At 36.5% G+C, this 21293-nt stretch overlaps 1 protein-coding gene across 11 annotated transcripts; it reads left to right on the forward strand.

Annotated features, from left to right (window-relative positions):
- The first annotated feature begins 12911 nt into the window (after positions 1–12911).
- Positions 12912–20532, forward strand: RAMAC (RNA guanine-7 methyltransferase activating subunit). Of its 11 annotated transcripts, none has more exons than XM_027852249.1 (5): positions 12912–12974; positions 13383–13442; positions 16570–16683; positions 17335–17512; positions 18515–20532. In XM_027852249.1, the coding sequence occupies exons 4-5, from the start codon at positions 17343–17345 to the stop codon at positions 18699–18701; spliced, it is 357 nt and encodes a 118-aa protein (XP_027708050.1). In that variant the 5' UTR covers positions 12912–12974; positions 13383–13442; positions 16570–16683; positions 17335–17342; the 3' UTR covers positions 18702–20532. The 11 variants fall into 11 exon arrangements, with proteins under 11 accessions (XP_027708050.1, XP_027708047.1, XP_027708053.1 ...); XM_027852246.1 differs by having other exon boundaries at positions 16570–16678; XM_027852252.1 differs by having other exon boundaries at positions 16570–16631.
- The last annotated feature ends 761 nt before the right edge of the window (positions 20533–21293 follow it).

Consider the following 21293-nt stretch of genomic DNA (forward strand, 5'->3'; position numbering starts at 1 on the left):
TATATATATATAATACAATCATATTAAATATATTTCAACATTAGTCATGTTGTGAAAAAAGAATCAGAACAAAAGAGGAAGACCACAAGAAAGAAAAAACAAGAAAAGAGAAAACAGTATGCTTCAATTTACATTCAGACTCCATAGTTCTTTCTCTGGATGTGGATAGCATTTTCCATCATGAGTCTTTTGGAATTGTATTAGATCATTGTATTGCTGAGAAGAGCTAAGTCTATCAAAGCTAATCATCCCACAGTGTTGTTGTTAATGTGTACAATGTTCTTATGGTTCTGCTCACTTCACTCAGCATCAATTCATATAAATCTTACCAGGTTTTTCTGAAATACACCTGCTCACCATTTCTTATAGCACAATAATATTCCATTACAATTATATACCACAACTTGCTTATCCATTCCCCAATTGATGGGCATCCCTTTAACTTCAAATTCTTTTCCACCACAAAAAGAGCTGCTATAAATATTCTTGTATGAATAGGTCCTTTCCCCTTTTTTTTTGGATGTCTTTGGGATATAGACCTAGCAGTGGTATTGCTGGATCAAAGGGTATTCACAGTTTTATAGACGTTTGGGCATAGTTCCAAATTGTTTTTCAGAATGGTTGGATCAGGTCACAACTCTACCAACAATGCATAAGTGTTCCAGTTTCCCCATATCTTCTCCAACATTTATCATTTTTCTTTTTTTGTCATATTAACCAATCTGATAGGTGTGAGATACCTCAGAATTGTTTTAATTTGCATTTCTCTAATCAATAATGATTTAGAGCACTTTTTTTCACATGACTATAGATACCTATAATTTCTTCACCTACATTGGCTTTGTTTGTGCAAAATCTTTTTAATTTAATGTAAATCAAAATTATCCATTTTGCATTTCATAATGTTCTCTATTTCTGTTGGTCATAAATTTTTCAATTCTCCATAGATCTGACAGACAAACTATTTCTTACTCTCCTAATTTGCTTATGGTATCGCCCTTTATATCTAAATCATGTACCCATTTTGACCTTATCTTGGCGTATGATGTAACATGCTGGTCTATACCTGGTTTCTGCCACACTCCTCCAGTTTTCCCAACAGTTTTTTCCTTATCTCAGAAGCTGGAGTCTTTGGGTTTATCAAACAATAGATTACTATAGTCATTGATTACTATGTCTTGCATATCTAACCTATTCCACTGATCCACCACTCTATTTCTTAGCCAGTACCAAAGAGTTTTGATGACTGCTGCTTTACAATACAGTTTTAGATCTGGTATTGCAAGATCACCCTCCCTTGCATTTCTTTTCATTAATTCTCTTGATATTCTTGATCTTTTGTTCTTCCAGATGAATTTTGTTATTATTTTTTCTAGTTCTATAGAATAATTTTTTGTAGTTTGATTGGCATGGCACTGAACAAGCAAATTAATTTAGGTAGAATTGTTGTTTTTATTATATTACCTTGGCTACCCATGAGCAACTGATATTTTTCCAATTATTTAGATCTGACTTTATTTTTATGGAAAGTGTTTTGTAATTGTGTTCATCTAGCTCCTGGGTTTGTCTTGGCAGGTAGACTCCCAAATATTTTATATTATCTACAGTTATTTTAAATGGAATTTCTTTTTCTATCTCTTGCTACTGGGTTTTGTTTGTAATATATAGGAATGCTGATGATTTCTGTGGGTTTATTTTATATCCTGAAACTCTGTTAAAGTTATTAATTATTTCAAATAGTTTTTTAGTTGATTCTCTAAGTATACCATCATATCATCTGCAAAGAGTGATAGCTTTGTTTCCTCATTGTCTATTCTAATTTTTTCAATTATTTTTTCTTCTCTTATTGCTAAAGCTTACATTTCTACTACAATATTGAATGACAGTGGTCATAATGAACATACTTATTTCACCCCTGATTGTATCGGGAAGGCTTCTAGCTTATCCTCATTAAACATAATGCTTGCTGATGGTTTTAGATAGATGCTACTTATCATTTTAAGGAAAACTCCATTTATTCCTATGTTCCCTAGTGTTTTTAATAGGAACGGGTGTCATATTCCGTCGATATATATTGTTTATTTGTATCTATTGAGATAATTATATGATTTCTGTTAATTTTGTTATTGATATGGTCAATTATGCTGATAGATTTCCTAATAGTGAATCAGTCCTGCATTCCTCGTATAAATCCCACTTCGTCATAGTGTATTATCCTCATGATAAGTTGCTATAATCTCTTTACTAACATTTTATTTAAAATTTTTGCATCAATATTTATTAGGGAAATTGGTCTATAATTTTCTTTCTCTGTTTTGGCTCTTCCTGGTTTAGATATCGGTACCATATTTGTATAATGAAAAGAATTTGGTAGAATTCCCTTTTCCCCTATTTTTCCAAATAGTTTATTTGGTATTAGAATTAATCATTCTTAAATGTCTGGTAGAATTCACTTGTAAATCCATCTGGCCCTGGAAATTTTTTCTTAGGGTGTTCATTGATGGCTTGTTCAATTTCTTTTTCTGAAATGGGGTTAAGTATTTTATTTCCTCTTCTGTTAACCTGGGCAATTTATATTTTTGTAAATATTAATCCATTTCACTTAGATTGTCAGATTTGTTGACATGTAGTTGGGCAAAATAGTTCCTAATTACTGTCTTAATTTCCTCTTCATTGATGATGAATTCACCCTTTTCACTTTTGCTACTGGTAATTTTGTTTTCTTCTTTCTTTTTTTAAATCAAATTAATCAATGGTTTATCTATTTTATTGGGTTTTTTAAAAATAAAATCAGCTTCTGGTTTTATTTATTAGTTCAACGATTTTCTTACTTTCAATTTTATTAAGCTCACCTTTGATGTTCAGGATTTCCAATTTTGTGTTTAATTAGGGATTTTTAATTTGTTCTTTTTCTAATTTTTTTAATTGCATGCCCAATTCATTGATCTGCTCTTTCTCCATTTTATTGATATAAGCATTTAGAGATAATTTTTTCCCTAAGTACTGCTTTAGCTGCATCCCATAAATTTTGGTATATTGTCCCATTGTTGTCATTCTTTAATGAAATTATTGTTTCTGTGATTTGTTCTTTGACTCACTCATTCTTTAGGATTAGATTATTAGTGCAATTAATTTAATCTACATTTCCATGGCCCTTTATTAAATGTAATTTTTATTGTATTATGAGCTGAAAAAGCTCCTGTCCTTCTGTGTTTGGTTCTGAGGTTTTTATGCCCTAATACATGATCAATTTTTATGTAGGTACCATGCACTGCTGAGAAAAAGGTATATTCCTTTCTATTCCCATTCAATTTCTCTAGAGGTCTATCATATCTAATTTTTCTAAAGTTCTATTCACCTCCATCACTTCTATCTTGTTAATCTTTTGGTTAGATTTATCTAATTCTGAGAGAGGAAAGCTGAGGTCCCCTATTAGTATAATTTTACTGTTTCCTCTTGCAATTCATTTAACTGTTCCTTTAAGAATTTGGATGCTATACCATTGGGTGCATATATGTTTACTATTGATATTACTTCATTGTTTATGGTGCCATTTAGCAAAATATAGTTTCTGGGCTTATCTCTTTTAATTAGATCTATTTTTGCTTTTACTTTGTCTCAGCTCATGTTTGCTACTCCTGCCTTTCTTTTATCTGAGCTGAAGCATAATAGATTCTGCTCCAGTCCCTAATTTTTATTGTATGTGTCTCTCTCTGACTCAGGTGTGTTTCTTGTAAACAATATATTGTTGGATTCTGGTTTTTAATCCACTCTGCTATCTGCTTCCATTTTATGGGTGAGTTGATCCCATTCACATTCAGTTATAATTACTGCATGTTATTTTTCCCTGTTAATACTTCTCTCTCTCTCTTATTTTACCCTGTCCCTCCTCAAAGATCTGTTTTGCTTCTGACCACCATCTCCCCCAGATGGCCTTCCCTTTTATCATATGCCCTTTCTCTTATCCCCCTCCCTTCCTTTATCCCTACAGAGCAAGATAGATTTATATACCCAACTGAGCCCAAGCATTTATTAAGTGCTTACTGTGTGACAAACAGTCTGCAAATGCATGACTAGACCATAGAATTTGTGAAGGGGAATAGTACAAGGTATAGAAACATGTTGGAACTAAATTGTAGAAGGCCTCAACTGCCAAACTATGGAGTTTGTGTCTTATTCTGGCAGAAATAGGGAGAAATCAAAGGTTTTAAAGTAGGAGAATAACATAGCCAGACCTGCACCTCAAGAATTTGTTCTCTTAAGTTATTGATAAATTTTGTTTTGACACAATGAACACTTCTCAGCAAGCACTCAAGAAAATCATTTTACAAAGGATATTCTTCTTTTAGACCAAGTTTGATCACTATAATTAAATATCATTGTTCTCTTATTTTCTTTTCCATTTACATTGTTGTCATATAAATTGTCTTCTTGATTCTGTTTACTTCACTTTTCCTCATTTCAAATATTTTCATTTGTTCTTTGTACAGCCAGGTTGTTATTAATGTGAGTTTGCATAATAGAAAATTCAACTTAATGAAAATTATGAAATAATAACAGATCTCTTTTAATGCAAGTCAAAATTCAGTTAATTAACTTAATAATTAAGAGGTGGCCAGTATGTGAGCTAGCTAAGGTTTTAATACACCACTCCTTCATTATTCTATACTTGCCTATCATTGAGTATGTATATGATATGCTGCTTTGCAACACACTATCAACAATTGTGGTTTTTTTAATTGAGAAAAGAAAGAATACTTCAAATAGAAATCCTGCCAGCACACACAAAAAGGAGAAGCTTATTATCATATTAGTACAAAAATTTGATATAATTGACAGGCATGAATTTAAAATAGAGTGAGATGTTAGAATGTCTGAGTCTATAGCACAGAATATTAATATTATAAAATACATCAGCTAAATTCTTAAAAATTCAAAGTTGCATGAGCTTTTTGTGATCTGCAAACAACTACAAGAAAGATTATGATAGAAATAGAGCATCTTTTAGCTATATGGATTAAAGATTGAAATCAAAAATGCATTCCTCTTAGCAGAGCATTCATTCAGTTAAAAGCTTCATATTTAAGACAGTGAAAAAAGCTGCAAATGAAATGGAGAGTAAAGAAACTTCTGCTGTAAGAGCTGTTGGTTAGATTCCTTTAAAAATCAAGTTAAATTGCCTCATGTTAAAATTATCAGAGAAGTGGCCAGTGCAGATGAGGGCACAGTAGATAACACAATTTATGTGTATGCCTAGGCCTAACATAGAAAAGCCCTCAAGTAAAGAGCTTGGGCAGGAAAAATCTTCCTTTTGTCCAATCTCAGGAGAATGACAATGAGGCATTTGGGGGCTGTCTCACCTGAGAGCTTCTGCCATATCCTTAACCTTCTTGGTCCCATTTATTCTTATTACAAGCTGAAGCTCCATTCTACCCACATATCCTTCTCCGGATATCATCTATTATAAGTGAAGTCTTTGTCCTCATCACATTTTATATCAGTAAAGTAGGAAGCAAGGTCATTCCCTGAAAGTGAGGAGCAGAGTCCAGCCTTAAAGAAAATAGAAAAACTTTGTAACAGTAAATCCTCTAATCACTAATGTGTCAATATAAGATGAATAAAATGATTGCTGAGCAGCACTAAGCTGAAAAGAAGTTTATATTTATATAGCACTTTAAAATTTATGAAGTACTTTCTTTAAATGAGGCCTTTGAGGTGAATGGTATAAATAAGTCTTATAATATCTGCTTTACCAGAGTCACTGAAGAAGAAACTACTGATAAAGATAGCTAGAAAAATGAAATTGATTAGACAAAGTTCTAATGGCAAATGGTTATTCAATGAGTTGACAGTTTTTTTTTCAAGGTGTTGGTTGGGGATAGAGAGTTTTGTACCTTTTTTAACTAATTTTTTTAAAAAACGCATATATTTTGTACCTGCTTGACATAATGGACACAGTCCTGCAAACGTAAGTTTCATAATGGTGATGTTCTTCAGTTCTCAAATTCGTGTATATTTTTTATAAACTGACAAAAACAGAGATGCTAGATTACATAAAGTTCAGAGGCTTATAGCTTCAATTGTTACAAAAATGAATAGCTCTTAAGAGTAAATTAAATTGGTAAATATCTTGTTGCCTGAATAACTTATAATTTAAAGTTTTATATCTCAAGCATTATAATTACATGAGCATTTCAAGTTGTGCATAATTTAATTTATTGTTAAACTAACCTCTAGATCTATAAAAGTTCTAAGTAAAAATAAACATTACAGCATTTCTACTTTCTCTAAAGTTTTTCCCTTTTTACCCACGACTTCAAAATTTCCAGAAATTTTACTTCTCTGTATGCAGCTTTATGACTACTAATCATGGAATATCATGACCTCAAAAGAATGAGTCACTGTTGACCTAAAGAGATAGAGGACATGTGTAGCAAAAGCATGTATCACATACACTCACTTTGCTGTTTCTTTTAGTGACTGCATCAGCTATGTGGGCACTGAAGTCACGGCTGAGAAGGAACTGTGGACTGAATCTGCAAATCTGAGGTTAAGACATGTTTAAGTTCCTGCTCAGGCCACAGGGATAGAGCCCTTACCTCTGTTTCCCTTCTTTGTCAGCCTGCCTCCGGAACCTCTTGATCTCTTTCCCTTTCTCCATATGGGTTAACAGCTACAAAGGTATTTAATGGTCTGGTCCTTTAAGATGATGTTAAGGCTGTGTGGGACAAAAGACCACCTACCCAAATTTGAATCAGAGTCTTGACAAGAATTGCAAAAAGGAAAGTTGCCTTATTGGCTTTCTCGAGAAAGGACACCCCTGTGTCGCCCAAAATGGAGTCAGCTAGAGAGTGCAAGAGTGCTTTGCTCAAAATAGGTTTATATAGATCCTAGCAATAGCCCATCCTAACCCCCTCCCTTTGGCCCATTGACTAAGCCTCAGGGGCTTACTATTCGCAGTAAATTTTCCCCAGCAACAAGAGAACAAAGACACTTTTACAGCTTGCCTGGGGACAAGGAAAGGAGGGAGGTTTTCTTTTTCTTTTTAGAGTATACAGTTTTAGAAAGGGAGGAGGAGGTCTGATAAAGTACAAGATGTGTTGAAAAGTATGTTTCTTTACAAGGTCAACTGGCTGCAAGTGTTTCAACAGAACAAGAAACGATTAACACCCTGAGGAGACTTCATTCCTGAGAGATTCTCAGAGATCATCTCTCACAAGGCCATTTGGCTGTCTTGCAGCCTGAAGTATAAAAAGACCCAGCCAACTGGGAAATGATGACAGAAGTTTCACCCGACATCTTACTACCCTCCTGGGAGTGCCCTTCTAAACTGATTGACTAGTTGCAGTGGTTATTTTGAAGGGGGAGGGGAGTAATATTTTATTTCAAATTAGTACCCTTTTAAATTAATTAACTTAATCTCTTATCAGTAAAGTTGTTTTATTGCATTTTATTGTCAATGAATGCTATATTTAATTTTAACCCTTCAGCTTAAATCAATGTACTGGCCTAATTTAGGCCTGACCCAGAATAGTGGGTCTAAGTTACAGTACATTACCAATGCTAACTCGAACATGACAAGTGGCATAAAAGACATTAATGAGGAGATATATGACTGATAAAGGAAGTAGATTGACTGTGGGGCTTACAGATGAGCAACCAAGATGTTAAACAGGTTTCCACAAAACAAGAACCAGAGAAAGAACCCCACACAGAATACTGCATGGATCTTCTACTGAGAATTTAAGGAAATGACAGACAATCAGGCAATCAATAAATGCTTGTTCCCTTCCCCTAAGTACAGGGGATACAAAGAAAAAGCAAAAACAGTTCCCATTCTCAAGGAACTTACATTCATTCTAACAGGAAAACAGCATACATAAATCAGAACATAAGACATAGAATTTAGAGGGGAGGTAACCTTAAAAGGGATGGCCCTAGCAAATGAGGGGAGCAAAAAAAAAAATAACAAATAGCTAGCATTGACACAGTGCTTTAAGGTTTGCAAGCACTTTACAATTATTATCTCACTTAATCCTCACAACAACCCTGTAAATTAGGTACTATTATTATCCTCATTTTACAAATAAATTGAGGATGACAGGTTAAATGACTTGCCCAGAAATAGATAGTAAGTGTTTGAGTTATGATCTGAACTCAGATCTTCCCAAATCCAAGTCCCTTACTCTGGTCACCTTAGATGCCTCCTGCAAGAGGTGGAACTTAAACTGAGTCTTAAAGGAAGCCAGGGATTCTAAGAGTCAGAAGTTGGGACCGAAAGCATTTCAAGCTCAGGCAGGAAGAATAAGTACAAGGCAGAGACTGGAAATATAGCATCACACGTAAGGGAAAGCAAGGAGGCCAATTTGGCTGGATGGTAGAGTGATGGGAAAGAAGGAGAATGTAAGAAGAGGAAAGCAGGAAGGAGTCATGTTGTGAAGAGTTTTAAATATGGAAAGGACTTTCTATTTAATCCTAGAGGTAAAAGGGAGCCACTGAAATCTATTGCTTGGGGTAGGGGGAGTAACTATGGTCAGACTTATGCTTTTGGAAAATCACTTTGGCCTCTGAGTAAAGGGTGGATCAGAGTGGGGAGGGATAAGGCAGGAAGAATAATTGGAAGGCCAGGATGATGGAAGGAGATTGGAAGGAGACGTTGTAGGAGGGTAGTTCAGAAGAGGGGAGGGTTTTGGGGAAAAGATTCTGTTTTGCAAATGTTGAATTTGAGATACCTTCTGAAATGTCTAGCAGGCAGTTAGTTGTTGCTGTTTGTTCTTGAAGAGGACCATGACATCAAAAAGGTGATGCCATAACATGCAAGGGAATTGGATTTAAGTGAGTCAAGCTGTGCAAAGACACCAGCCTCACTCTCTCCTCTGGAGTCATCAGGGTCCAGTGGCAAGGTATAGATCAGGATGACTGGAGATGACCCCGGATGTAGTGGGAGACCTGGGTTAGTGCTGAGCTCCTGAGTGATGAAGCTCAGGAAAGTGACTAAAGGCTAGATATATAGATCTAGGAATTATCTTCAAGGAGATAATTAAACCCATGAGAGCTAATGAGTTCATCAGGTGAGGGAGTATAAGGAGAAAGTGGGCCCAGAACAGAGCCCTGGGAGATAGCAACAGCTAGGTGTATGACAGTGGTCAGACAGGTTGAAAACCCAGAGAAAATATACTACCCAAAAGCAGAAGATAGTCAACAGTATCAAATACCAAATACCAAATACTACAGAGAGAAAGAGGTTAAGAAAGATGAGGAGAGAAAAGAGCCCGTTAGATTTATCAATGAACAATAAAAAGTTTGGAGAAAATAATTTCAGTTGAATAGTGAGGTTGGAAGTGGATTGCAGAGGGTTTAAAAGGGAATGAAAGAGACCAGCATCCTGCATGATATATCAAGATAAATTCCAAATGAATTCATGACTTCTTCTTGTTCATCCTTCACTCTTGAAGAGGACCAATGACATCATGAGCATGATGTCTTGACTTGTACAAGAATTGGATTTGAGTGAGGCAGAGTTGTGCAAAGTCATCAGCCTCCCACTCTCCTCCAGAGTCATCAGAATCTAGTGGCAAGACAAAGGTCAAAATGACTGACCATGGGCCAGGATGTAGTGGGTAACCTTGCCCTTTCTAAATTAAGGTCTTTCCCAGGAATCAGTTTGTCTGAGACAAAGCCCATTCAATGACTAAGGGCTGGTAGAAATTGAGACAAAAGATGGTCTGATTTACCATCCCCAAAAATATCCATTTGGGAGGGAAAGACCCTTAGAGTTTTTGGCCAGAACAAAATACAATTGCTATTTACACTAATTCTAAGCCACCCAAACCTAAACCAAGAGCCATAAAGGCTTGGGCTGGACCTATTATTAGCCATTCAATGAAAGTCAGAATGATTTGGGTTTAAAGGCTAGTCAAGTAGTTCCATTGAAAATACAACGGGCTTTTTGAAAGCCTGCTTTTCTGCTCTATATTTCAAGAAATCAAAAAATGAAAACTGTAGGAAAGAAGAGGAGAAGAAAGAGGAAGAAGAAGGAGGAGGAGAAGGAGGAGGAGGAGAAGATGAAGAAGATGAAGACTTCCCAAACTTGTACTTGAACTGAGAGACAGTTAATACAAAACCTTCCACTAAGCAACTGATTCACTCCTTCCCACAAATACACACAGCACGCATGGGAGGAGGAAGCTTATACCATAATAGTAGTGAGGCACACGTGTAAGAAATATATGTCACAAAGTTTAACTCACATCAGCTGCTCTGGAAGTCCTTCTCTCAGTATAGAGATCTCATGCAGAACCCTTGTTCGTTGTTCATACTTCATTCTCGAAGAGGACTAATGCCATCAAGAGCATGATGTCTTGACTCGAGTATGAATTGGATGTGAATGAGGCAGAGCTGCACAAAGTCATCAGCTTCGATTTTTCCTCAGAATCATCTGAGTCCAGTGGCAAAACAAAGGTCAAGATGACTGACCATGGCCCAGTAGGGTCCAGCTAGGTGTTGCAGTGAAGGGAGGAAAATACCTTGTGAAGTTGGGTGGGGAAGAATCTAAGACCAAACAAGGGAGAGAGGATCAAAGAAAATAAAGTGGACAATTTTAATAACACAAATTAAAAAGTTTTTGCAAAAACAAAATCAATGCAGTTGACTTAGAGAAAAAAAATTCCAGTGCCTGGCACATAATAAGTACTTTAATTAATGCTTATTAATTAATTCTATTTAAGGCATTAATAAATGCTGGGTACTCTATAACTTCTAAAAATTTTTAGATTTTACTTCCCCCTTAAGTAGCTAACATTCATATACTGATATGTATGTATACGTGTGTATGTATATGTGTATGTATGTATACATGCACATATACACACATATATAGTGGTAGTTTTCAAAAAGTACAACCTAGACAGATTCTAATTTTCCTTGCACTCACTGCCCTAATAAATAACTACCTTATTCTTTACCTCTTGACTTCTTAATTCATTCATTTGATGTCTCACAGTATGTGTTATTAACTAACCCTGACAGCACCTTCTTTTATATCTAAGGGCTACCTTGTGCCTAGCAACCAATCTAACAGTAAATACAGCAAAATAGTGCAATCTAACAGCATTCCTCATGAACAGAAGTATGTAATTTCTGAGTAGGAGCAACTTTCCTAAGTGAGATTTTAGCCCTTTTCCCTGAGGGAACTACTTAGGATACTGGAGTAATATGGTATTGATAAGGCATTAATGATGTATCCCCTAAAAGGCTCTGGACTTTCCCTCATGGCCCAGATCCCTGGAGTTCACCTGAGGCACCTGGCCCTTCCAGGTCCTTCTCTGTTACCTCCCAGTCACCCAAGCTATTGGCCACTCCTTGACCACTGTATATAAGTGTCCATCTTGCCCCAATTAAATAGCTTGGATTCCTTAAGAGTCTGGCCCAGTTGTGTTGTCATTAAAGGGGTTCAGATTATTAAAATATGGCCAATAGTGTAGACTCACTAGGAATCTTGCTCACCTCTATTGGTGTTCTAATAAACCTTGCCTTTGGTTGAAAGAAGGCTTGAGAGTTGATTCACGGCAGGACCTGCATCTCTTGCCCTTGAATTTAGGGGTCCCAACACCCCTAAACCTCAACAGTGCCTAGACAGGTTTTCTGTAGACAAGTGCCAGTGCTGCTGGCACTACATGGGGAGACTTTTGGAAAGGATATTAAGTTAAAATATATTAAACAGTTACCACATACATGATAGTAGATAGGGTGCTGGAAATGGGAAAGCATGGCAGTTGAAACAAAAAGCCTAAGAAATGGAAAATAGGCACAAAGAGTTCAACTTTCCAGCTGAAAGTAAAAAAGCCCTAAGAGTGGGGGCCCATAACTGGCCCATAACTTCTATCCCAGCCCATCAACACAAATGCCCAGGAATGTGGGATGTCCCCCACAGACACACCCCCTTCTTTCCCTTTAAGTCTTTCCTTATGTAGAAGAAAAAGGATCCAGGAAGGAAGCTAAATAGAAACAGGTTACAAGTTGAGGGGAGGGGTATTTCAATAAATCCATCTCACTTAGCCTTGAAGAGTCAGCTTAAATTCTAGAATAATAGCATTTCAGAGAGGAAAAGGATTTTAATTCAATTTACTTCAGTAAACATTTATTAAGCGCCTATTACATGTCAGGCACTGGGGTTACAAAAAGAGGCAAAGGACAGAGTGCTGGACACAGTAAAAGGTGGCAGTAGAAACAGAAAGCCTAATAGATGAAGATAGGAGAACCTGTGGGCCTTCTAGGTCGTTGGGTGCAGCCTTTTGACTGAGTCCAAGTTTTTTTTGTTTTTTTTTGGCTAGGCAATGGGGTTAAGTGACTTGCCCAGGGTCACACAGCTAGTAAGTGTTATGTGTCTGAGGCCGGATTTGAACTCAGGTCCTCTTGACTTCAGGGCCAGTGCTCTATCCACTTCGCCACCTAGCTTCCCCCCCCCCCCCACCCCAGTCCAAGTTTCACAGAACAACTTCTTTCATTAAGGGGAATTTTATATATATTTATTTTTATTAAGGGGATTTGTTCTGCTAAGTTTGAATTTGGTCAAAGAACCGAACCTGATGACATAGAGGGCCACATGTGGCTCGAGGCCACAGGTTCCCCACCCCTGGATAGGCACAAAGAGTTCCACCCTCCTGCTGGGCCTAAAAAAGGCTTAAGTCCCTGCCCTCAAGAAGTTTACACTCTAATCTATCAAATGATGCTTTTTCTCTCCTAAAAGCCACGTTCCCGTGCCATCAGCACCACTCATTGGGCTCTTTCCCTTTACTCTCTTCGTTCCAACTGGAGGGAATACAAGCGTCCCACACAGGACAAATGCTGCCTCTTATGGAGAGCGGAAGCGGAAGCACGTTCATCGTTCATCGCTCGCTCAGCCGGAAGTAATCTTGTTGCCCGGACGAGCACCGGAAGTGGCTCCTGAGGTTGGTAGCCGGAGGACCGAGACGGTGAGGAGGGGAGGTGCGCGGCGGCGGGCGTAGGGGAGGGGGGGAGGGACGGCCGGTCCTGCGTAGCTCGCGGGTTGGCCTGGGCTGCGGGGCCGCGCCGGGCAGCGGGTGGCCGGTGTGAACAGGGCTCCCTGCGGAGGTGCCGGGGTCCTGGCCCGTTGGAGGGCGAGCTTGGGGGACGGGCGCCTCTCACCGACCCTTCCAGTGCATTCCAGCGGAAAAATAATCTGAAAAACTTACTGCAAGCTGGGGGCCCAGACTCCCAGTAAGTAGCGTTCTTTACACTGAACCAACATACTGCACCCTTGGCCCTCTAGTGAGACTCTTGGCTTTAATGAAATGTAGTGTGTAAGCTGATACGGATCCACGCGCTTTCCTCATGTTTATTGTTTCATGTATCTTATACAGGGCTTAGGTTTCTTCACCAAAAAAGGCAACTAAACTGTATAGCAGCCCTAAGTCACCGAGGTAGGTAAAATTGTTTTTGTTTTTAAGTCATTTGGACTGGAAATGTGATTTATTCATCTAGACCTATCTAGCACAACACATTACACATCCCTAGTAAATGTAGAGCAAATGAACTAATGGTAAAGATGATATGTACTGATTTTCCTAGAAAAGTTTAAATACTGAGTATATCCTTAATAAGCTATGATGGTTGTAGTACTTTGGATGGTGGGTGAAATTGGGTCACTTGAAGGACCTTTTTTGTAGGCTTGTCGTAAGGGTTTGTATTTTTAATCATTTGAATTTAATCTAATTTGGAGATGGAGGATTTAAATAATTTGAAGTTAAGTAATCTGAAGATAGTGGTTCTGGCATCAGGTTAACATTCTGGCAAACTTTCAAATCTATAAACAAAAGTCTTCATGGAGAGAATTTTTGTGTTTAGAAGGTGGTATATGATAGAGCAATGATTTGAAAGTATCAGAGTACCAGGAAACTTGAGTTTTATTTTTTGTATTGCCCTGTGGACTTGGTAAAGTTACCTGTTTATGTTTTGGTGCCTTTAGAATGACAATAATATTGATAACTATGTTAGATGGGAGCCTCCATTTTAGTGTTAGGATGTATGCTGCTGTGCTTTTGAATGACCATATGAATAAATATGTGAAAATGTTTTGAGCGCTCCTGAAGAGAAAATACAATAGTAATGAAAAGAATGTATTCCAGTAGCATACTTCTTTGGTACAACCTTCGTTATCACAGATAGAAAATAACATAGGGGATATGCAAGGGTGTTCCAGGATGTCAGATACATTATACAAGCATATTAAATAATATGGTAATGTGCCAGAACAGACCAAAGTGGCCGTGGAAATCTTGGAGTAGAAGTGCAAGGGCTTGGTGGGGTGGTGGTGAAGATCATCTCTTCTTAAGCAGGAGAGATTAAAGAAAGGTGCCTACTAGAGTACTTGTACTCTGGCAGAGCAGATCTCACCTTGTTAGAACGTTAAGTATCTTGAGGGCTAGGACCTAGTCTTTGTATTCCTCATTTTACCTTATACTTATTATTAACTCAGTAATTATTTTGTTGAATTGATGCTACTGATAAAGGAACACAGTCCTTGCTGTGTGAGGGAATAAACTTTAAGTCTATGAATCTGAGTAAATCTCCATGTCATCAGAGGAGGCAGTATGAAAGGAAGAGATCTCATACAATTCCCCCACATAATCCCCTCTTTTCTCCCCGCCCCTTCCCTCCAGACTTGAAGGCAATCTCTAACCTCCTTTGTCCTTAAAAAATTAAATCAGGTTTACCTTCTAGAGCCAGGCTACTGTCAGGTGTGATTTCATTGTATATAAATTTCAGTGACTGTAGTACTTAGACTTAGAATTTTAGCATAATCAACTTTTACTAGTCTTCAAGAATTCTAAGCAGAAAAGAATGCTGAGTGGCTCAGGTTTCTTTCTAATGCTTATTTTTGAAGTTAACTCTTGAAAATTAAAATATAGTTTAGAAATGATGGATATTTTGTACTTGAATTAGGATTTGTGGGTTTGATTTCTCATGTGGTCATGAACTTGCTGTGTTAATATAAAAGAAAGTAATTTAAATGAAAATTGAAGTATCTCAGTCCCAAAATTGTTTCCTCTACAACTGGTACATTTTTTTTCTTTTAAGTACGTTATGATAGTCCCAGAGGATTTATTTTAATGTAAGTTTAGAACTGTAAAGAATAAAAAATAATTTGAGCTTCCTTGAGGACAGGGATCATGTATTATACATTTTTAGTAAATATTTGTTGATCCTATCTATATAAAGATATCTGACACAGTAGCCTTTGGTTGATATAACAAATCTATATTTTCTACTATCTCTTTCCTGGCTTAAGTAACTAACATTGTATTGCCTAGACCACTTAAGATTGACTTTTGAGACAGCCATCACTACAGATGGATGAGTTGGAGAAAGATGAAAAATTTGATATTGAGACTTGGATACTTTACATGGCATATTGTACTGCCACTGGAATGCCCAGTGGGCATCATTCTATATATAGTTTACCATTCTAGTCTGAGTGAGGTAGCATATTCAATGAACCATCTCCAGCAGGCAAATTATATTATATGATAGGGAGTAGCAATGTAACACTGGTAGCAAAACCCTGACAGGTGACACTAATGCACATTTAGCCACTGTTACATTTGTACATTGTTACATTGACCTTAAAAGAATGGAGGTTCTTGAGTGCAGTTTTTACATTTATAAATTCTAATTACTTAGCTTGCACATATGATGGAAACAATCTATAAATGGCATTCTTTTTTTAACCCTGCCTTCCTGGAGTTATTAGCTTCAATTTTTTTTTTATTTTTTATTAATGCCTTTTGTTTCTCTAGAGTCTATCATGTTCATTTCCAAATAAAGCCTTCTTTTATAACAATGACTAGAAAAGAAAGGGACGTAATATATACTATATTCCAAAACATAGACCTCAGGTGCAGCTAGGTGGCACAGTGGATACAGCACCAGCCCTGGAGTCAGGAGGACCTGAATTCAAATTCAGCCTCAGATACTTGACACTTACAAGCTGTGTTACCCTGGGCAAGTCACTTAACCCCATTGCCTAGCAAAAACAAACAAACAAAGGAACAAAACATAGACCTTGCCCCGTAATCTACCACTACCACTTCTGTGAGGGGAGTGAGGCACAAAAACAAATTACATCTTTTTATAGCTGGTTTCAGTTTTGCAAACCTTAGTGCACAGTTTATATCCTCCTCTATAAGAGCCAGTTTTCATTTGTCACAATCAGTGGGTCAGCAGGTATTTATTAATATTACGGATAAAGGGATATTGGCTCTTTTTTGAGGAGGGGTGAGAGGGAGGGGTTGCCTTGAGCAACTGAGTTTGGATGGGTCCCCAGTTCAATCTTTTCAGGAGATAGCCTGGAAGAGAGAGACCACGTAATATTCTCCTTTATAACTCTTCCCTTATTAAAAAGCTATTGTGTGCCAGGAACTGTGCTGAGTATTGGTAATATGAAGAAAGAAAAAAAAAATAAAAGATCTGAAATGAGTACATAGGGTACAGTTGTGTAATGTAGTTGGCTTAACTTAAGTATATTTGCTTTTTAAATCCCTTTTACAGATTTTTCAAATATTTTCAAACTCTATTTCAATCTTTCAAGGATCAAGTGACCACAGTTCTGTGTAGGTTTTCCCTTCACCAGAGGAAATCTTAACCCCTCTGCACCTTGGTACAGTATGCATGGTTTTATTTTGTTTTGTTTTGTTTTGTTTGAGATTATGGCCAAAAAAAAAAATCATCATATGATGATCTGGTTTCTGGTGATAAGCCTCCCTTAATTTATCTAGTGTTAGTCTTCAGGTGACAGTCTGCTACCAGGCTCTTACTTGAAGGCTTTCCACTTTGTTAGGACTTGCATTGGCAAGTGCCATTACACTGGCATTGTCTTTGAGAACCCAAGCTCACCTCTGTGGCATGATCAGCCATTGAGAGCAAGACTGTGTAAAATCTCTTTTTGCAACCTGGTTTATTCACTAATTAGAAAGAAAATTAGTATTACCACTGCTGATAATAAGGGCTGGCATTCATATAGTGCTTTAAGGTTTACAGAGCATATGTTAACTCATTTGATCCTCACAACAACCTTGTGAGGCAGGTATGATCATTAGCCTTATTTTACAAATGAGGAACCTGAGATAAACAGGTTAAGTGACTTACTCTGGGTCACATAGTAGTAAATATCTGAGGAAGGATTTGAACTCAGGCCCTCCTGCCTCCCAAGTTTTGAGCTCTATCCACTAAATCACTTAGCTGCCCTTAGATGTTTTTAAAAGATATGCATTTTAAACGTAATGTTGTCCAACTAATACTTTTATTTTATAAAAGATTTCAGAATGACTGACGCTCCTGATACTGTTCCAAATTTTGAAGAGATGTTTGCCAATCGATTCACAGAAGATGATACTGAGTATCAAGAATACTTGAAACGCCCTGTAGATTCCCCTCCGATTGTTGAAGAGTGGAATAGTAGATCAAGTGGTAATCAAAGAAACAGAGGCAATCGGTATGATTTTCTTTTTTAACATAATGTTTTTAAAAATAATCCCTTAATAGATATAAATAAACATTTCAGTATATACAGAATAGAAAAGGAAGACTATACATGAAACTGTAAACTTTTATTATGTAATTTTTTTAAGTGTATATTAAATTTAACATAATAGTAGCAAAACTTCCCTGTTTGTGTGTGTTCCCTTCTCTGTGGGTACTCTTTTAAAATAATGTATATATTTGATGAAATAAAATACAGCCTAGAAAACATGATTTAATCAGTAGCTTCAATAATTCAGTAAATATCTTGGAAAAACAAAATCAGGGTCAATTGGGTCTGTTATTTGACTTTGAGCTTCTATTTGCAAAAAGAAAACATAATTGACTAGTCTCTTGGTTTGGAAAAATTGGTTTTAAACTGACTTGTCCCTCAGACCTTACACATATATTTTGTTTGTTTTAATTTTTTCAAATATATTTAACTTACAGTATCTATTTTGTGTGTACTAAATATCTTCTCTCTCTAAACAAATGTAGTAGGGGATAATTTGTTTCCCAAAAATACATCAGGTTTGGGTTTTTCTCAAAAGAGGACTTTTTGTTTTGTTTTTATTGGGGGGGCCAGATTATAAAATTTTAAAAAATTACATTTAATGTTTTAGCATAGGCAAGTAACAAAGTATTACCTCTCTTTTTTAATAGGATTGTGCAGAAAATATTTGGTAAATCTTAAAGCATGATATAAATGAGTTCTCATTAGTGATAGCACATGGGATAAAATTAAAACAGGTCTTGTTATTCTGTGTACAGTTGGTTTTGCTTTGTGTTTTTAAATATAATTTGAACTTTGGGCTAATTTTATGATTAGCTGTAGTGTTTTAACATTCTATTATAGAAAAAATTTGTCCTAGAATATTTAACTGGAGATTTCACTGAGGACACAGTTGAATCCAAGACAATGATTTTTTTGCCTTTATAAAAGAATGTTAAACTGTGGGTGCCTTTTTTGTTATAGGTTGCAAGATAACAGACACTTTCGAGGAAGAGATGGCAGGCAGAGTTGGCCAAGTGACAGAAGATCTAATCAGTGGCATGGAAGACCCTGGGGTAATAACTATCAACAGCACAGACAAGAACCTTACTACCATCATCAGTACGGACAATATGGTTATAATCAACGGCCTCCTTATGGCTACTATTAATGTTAGCAGCATCAAGTGAAACCTGTTAAATTCTAATATGTCAGCAGCTTGCCTGTTTCCTCTGTTTGGTCATGTTTTTGTATATGATTTTGTATAGATAATATTAGGCAACTTGAAGCTGTCATGTACAAATAAACTAGATGGTAACTGGGAATGATAAGTCCTGTAGAGAAGTTATGGACTACATTGTTCAACTTCTACCTCAAATTCATCTTTATCTCATATTTTGTTAGTGCATTGAATTTCATGTGTTTTCCATGTAAAGCTGCCAATAATTGTAAGTTTGTAACACAGGCATAATTAGGAATAGGAAAAACATTTGCTTTTTCTCAAATTTAAAAGAATTTCTGTAAACATGGATGTGATTATTTCTGGAATTTTGCAGACTTTAATGAAATAATTCATCAAGACAGTTATATTTGGCTTGTAAAATATCATATTTAACAGCAGCTGAAAACACTTTGTAATCGATTTACCTTTCATTTGACTTTGAAGATTTCAAAATAATAATCGTACTATGTGAATGCCTATTTTAAAGGTATGAGTTCTATACTAGTAACAAAAGGAAGACAAGAATAAAGATGTAAAATAAGCAAAGAATTTTTATTTTTGGATTCAGTGGGTGTAGATCTGATTTTTTGCATTATATTGTAGTATGACTTTGCTGGTTGGTGGCGGGCAAGAGAGAAATATTCTTCCTATTCATTTGAAAACAGGATTGAAATTAAGTACAGTGCATAATTTAAACCTGTTACTTTCAGTCCTTTCTTTCCAATCAATATATAAAACATAACTCAATATTTTGGCTCTATTATTTTTAGAAACATGATAGCTTAGACTTATTTTACATTGTTTTATTCTTTACCAAACATGAAACCTTCTGTATCTTGTATAAACACAATAATTGTGTCTATTAAAAAATATTTCCTCTATTTTTATAACTCCATTATGATGGCTATTATAATTATATTTTACTCAAGGGAAATGGTAACTGTGTAACCTCGTTTTAAGTTTTGGGTTATTAGCTCTTAAAGATTTGCCCTTTGTTATATCCTGCCTGATAACAGGAATTTTGGTATAGTAGAAAAAACACGCCATTTTTGAATCCTGAGCACTGAAGTTCAAATGCTGGCTTTAATGGACTGAACTTGAGCAGTTCACTTTAACTCTCTTGACCTCAGAAATCCCTATCTGTAAAATGAGGTAGCTAGACTAGAAGATTTCTCTGAGGTCCCTTCCAGCTATCAATCCTATGATCTAAGAAGAGTAGCATTTTGACTTTTTATGAGATTGTCTTGAATATTTTGTGAAAAAGGAGTCACTTTGTTGAAGCAGAAGTGTTATGAAAGGGTATGATTAATCTTAGTATGAGTAAGAGCATTGCAGTGACAATTAAATCTTTCTTTTAGCTGTTTGAAATCTACCTTCTTGGAATTTCCACCTTAATAGTCTTCTCATAGTGTTTTCTCTCTTGTAGTGAAGGAGTCTGCCTTCCCTAAGTATTCCTCTCCCTCCTACTCCCAGAAACCCATGTATCTTATTCCCTTAAAAAACTCTTCTCTGTTAGCTGCTATACTGAAAGAAATAATTTACCTTAGGGTGCAAATGACTGGTAAAGAAAAATGAGTTACTTTTGAGAAGTATTTATATTTCAAGGAGGGAAAAAATCTTGGGAATTAAAATCTTTGGAATTTTAGGTATCAAGGCTGGGAGAGATTGGGGGGTGGTAGGAGGTAAGATCTTCCCTGTGCTAAGCAAATGCCTATTCTACTTACATATATGTAAAGCCAGTCCTGAACATGACATTCAATAAAAGTAAATCTTGATAGTATTTGTATGTTGCCTTACTGATATTTATGTGCAGCCTGCCCTAGACATAATTCTGCTGTAGTGGGAGGATCACAGGGAGGGGGAGTTGAATTATTTCTAAAGCCTAAAACGCAAGAAGAGCTAGTCATCTGCCTTCATTTGATCTTCGGTGGCAGGCAAGTTCTGCATTCTCTAGGTATAGGTTGACTGATTGGTTCCCAACTCTAGAATCATCCTTGACCTAATTCCCATATCCTACCATTTGCAGTCAATCAGCAAGCATTTATTAAATACTTAACTATGTGCCAGACACTGTGTTGAGCTCAGGGATACAAAAACAAGGCAAAAACAGTTACTGATTTTACCACAAAGATATCTTTCACTTCTCTCCACTCTCTACACAGCCTTTAGGCCTTCATCACTTCTATCTAAACTATTTCACTAGCCTCCTGATTGGTCTTCCTGCAGATAATCTCTCCAATCTATCTTCCACGTAATTATCAAACTGATACTTCTGAAACACATGACTGTAACTCCTGATCCTACTCAAAAGATCTTCAATGGCTCCCTTTAGTTTTGGAGATAACAGTGTCATTTAAACACCTACATAATTTGACCCCCACCTTTATTTTCTATTATTTCCTTTTGTTCTATTTTAGGAAAACTTGTCTGATAACTGCCCTGTTCGTGACCCTGTGTCTCTGACTAACATCCCTTTGCACAAGTGGTTCCCTATGTCTGTGATGCATTCTTTTCTTACCTTGCATCATCCCTAGCTTGTTC

The sequence above is a fragment of the Vombatus ursinus genome, unplaced genomic scaffold (assembly GCF_900497805.2).
Source record: "Vombatus ursinus unplaced genomic scaffold, bare-nosed wombat genome assembly UNPS02009205.1, whole genome shotgun sequence".
Classification (NCBI taxonomy): Eukaryota; Metazoa; Chordata; class Mammalia; order Diprotodontia; family Vombatidae; genus Vombatus; species Vombatus ursinus.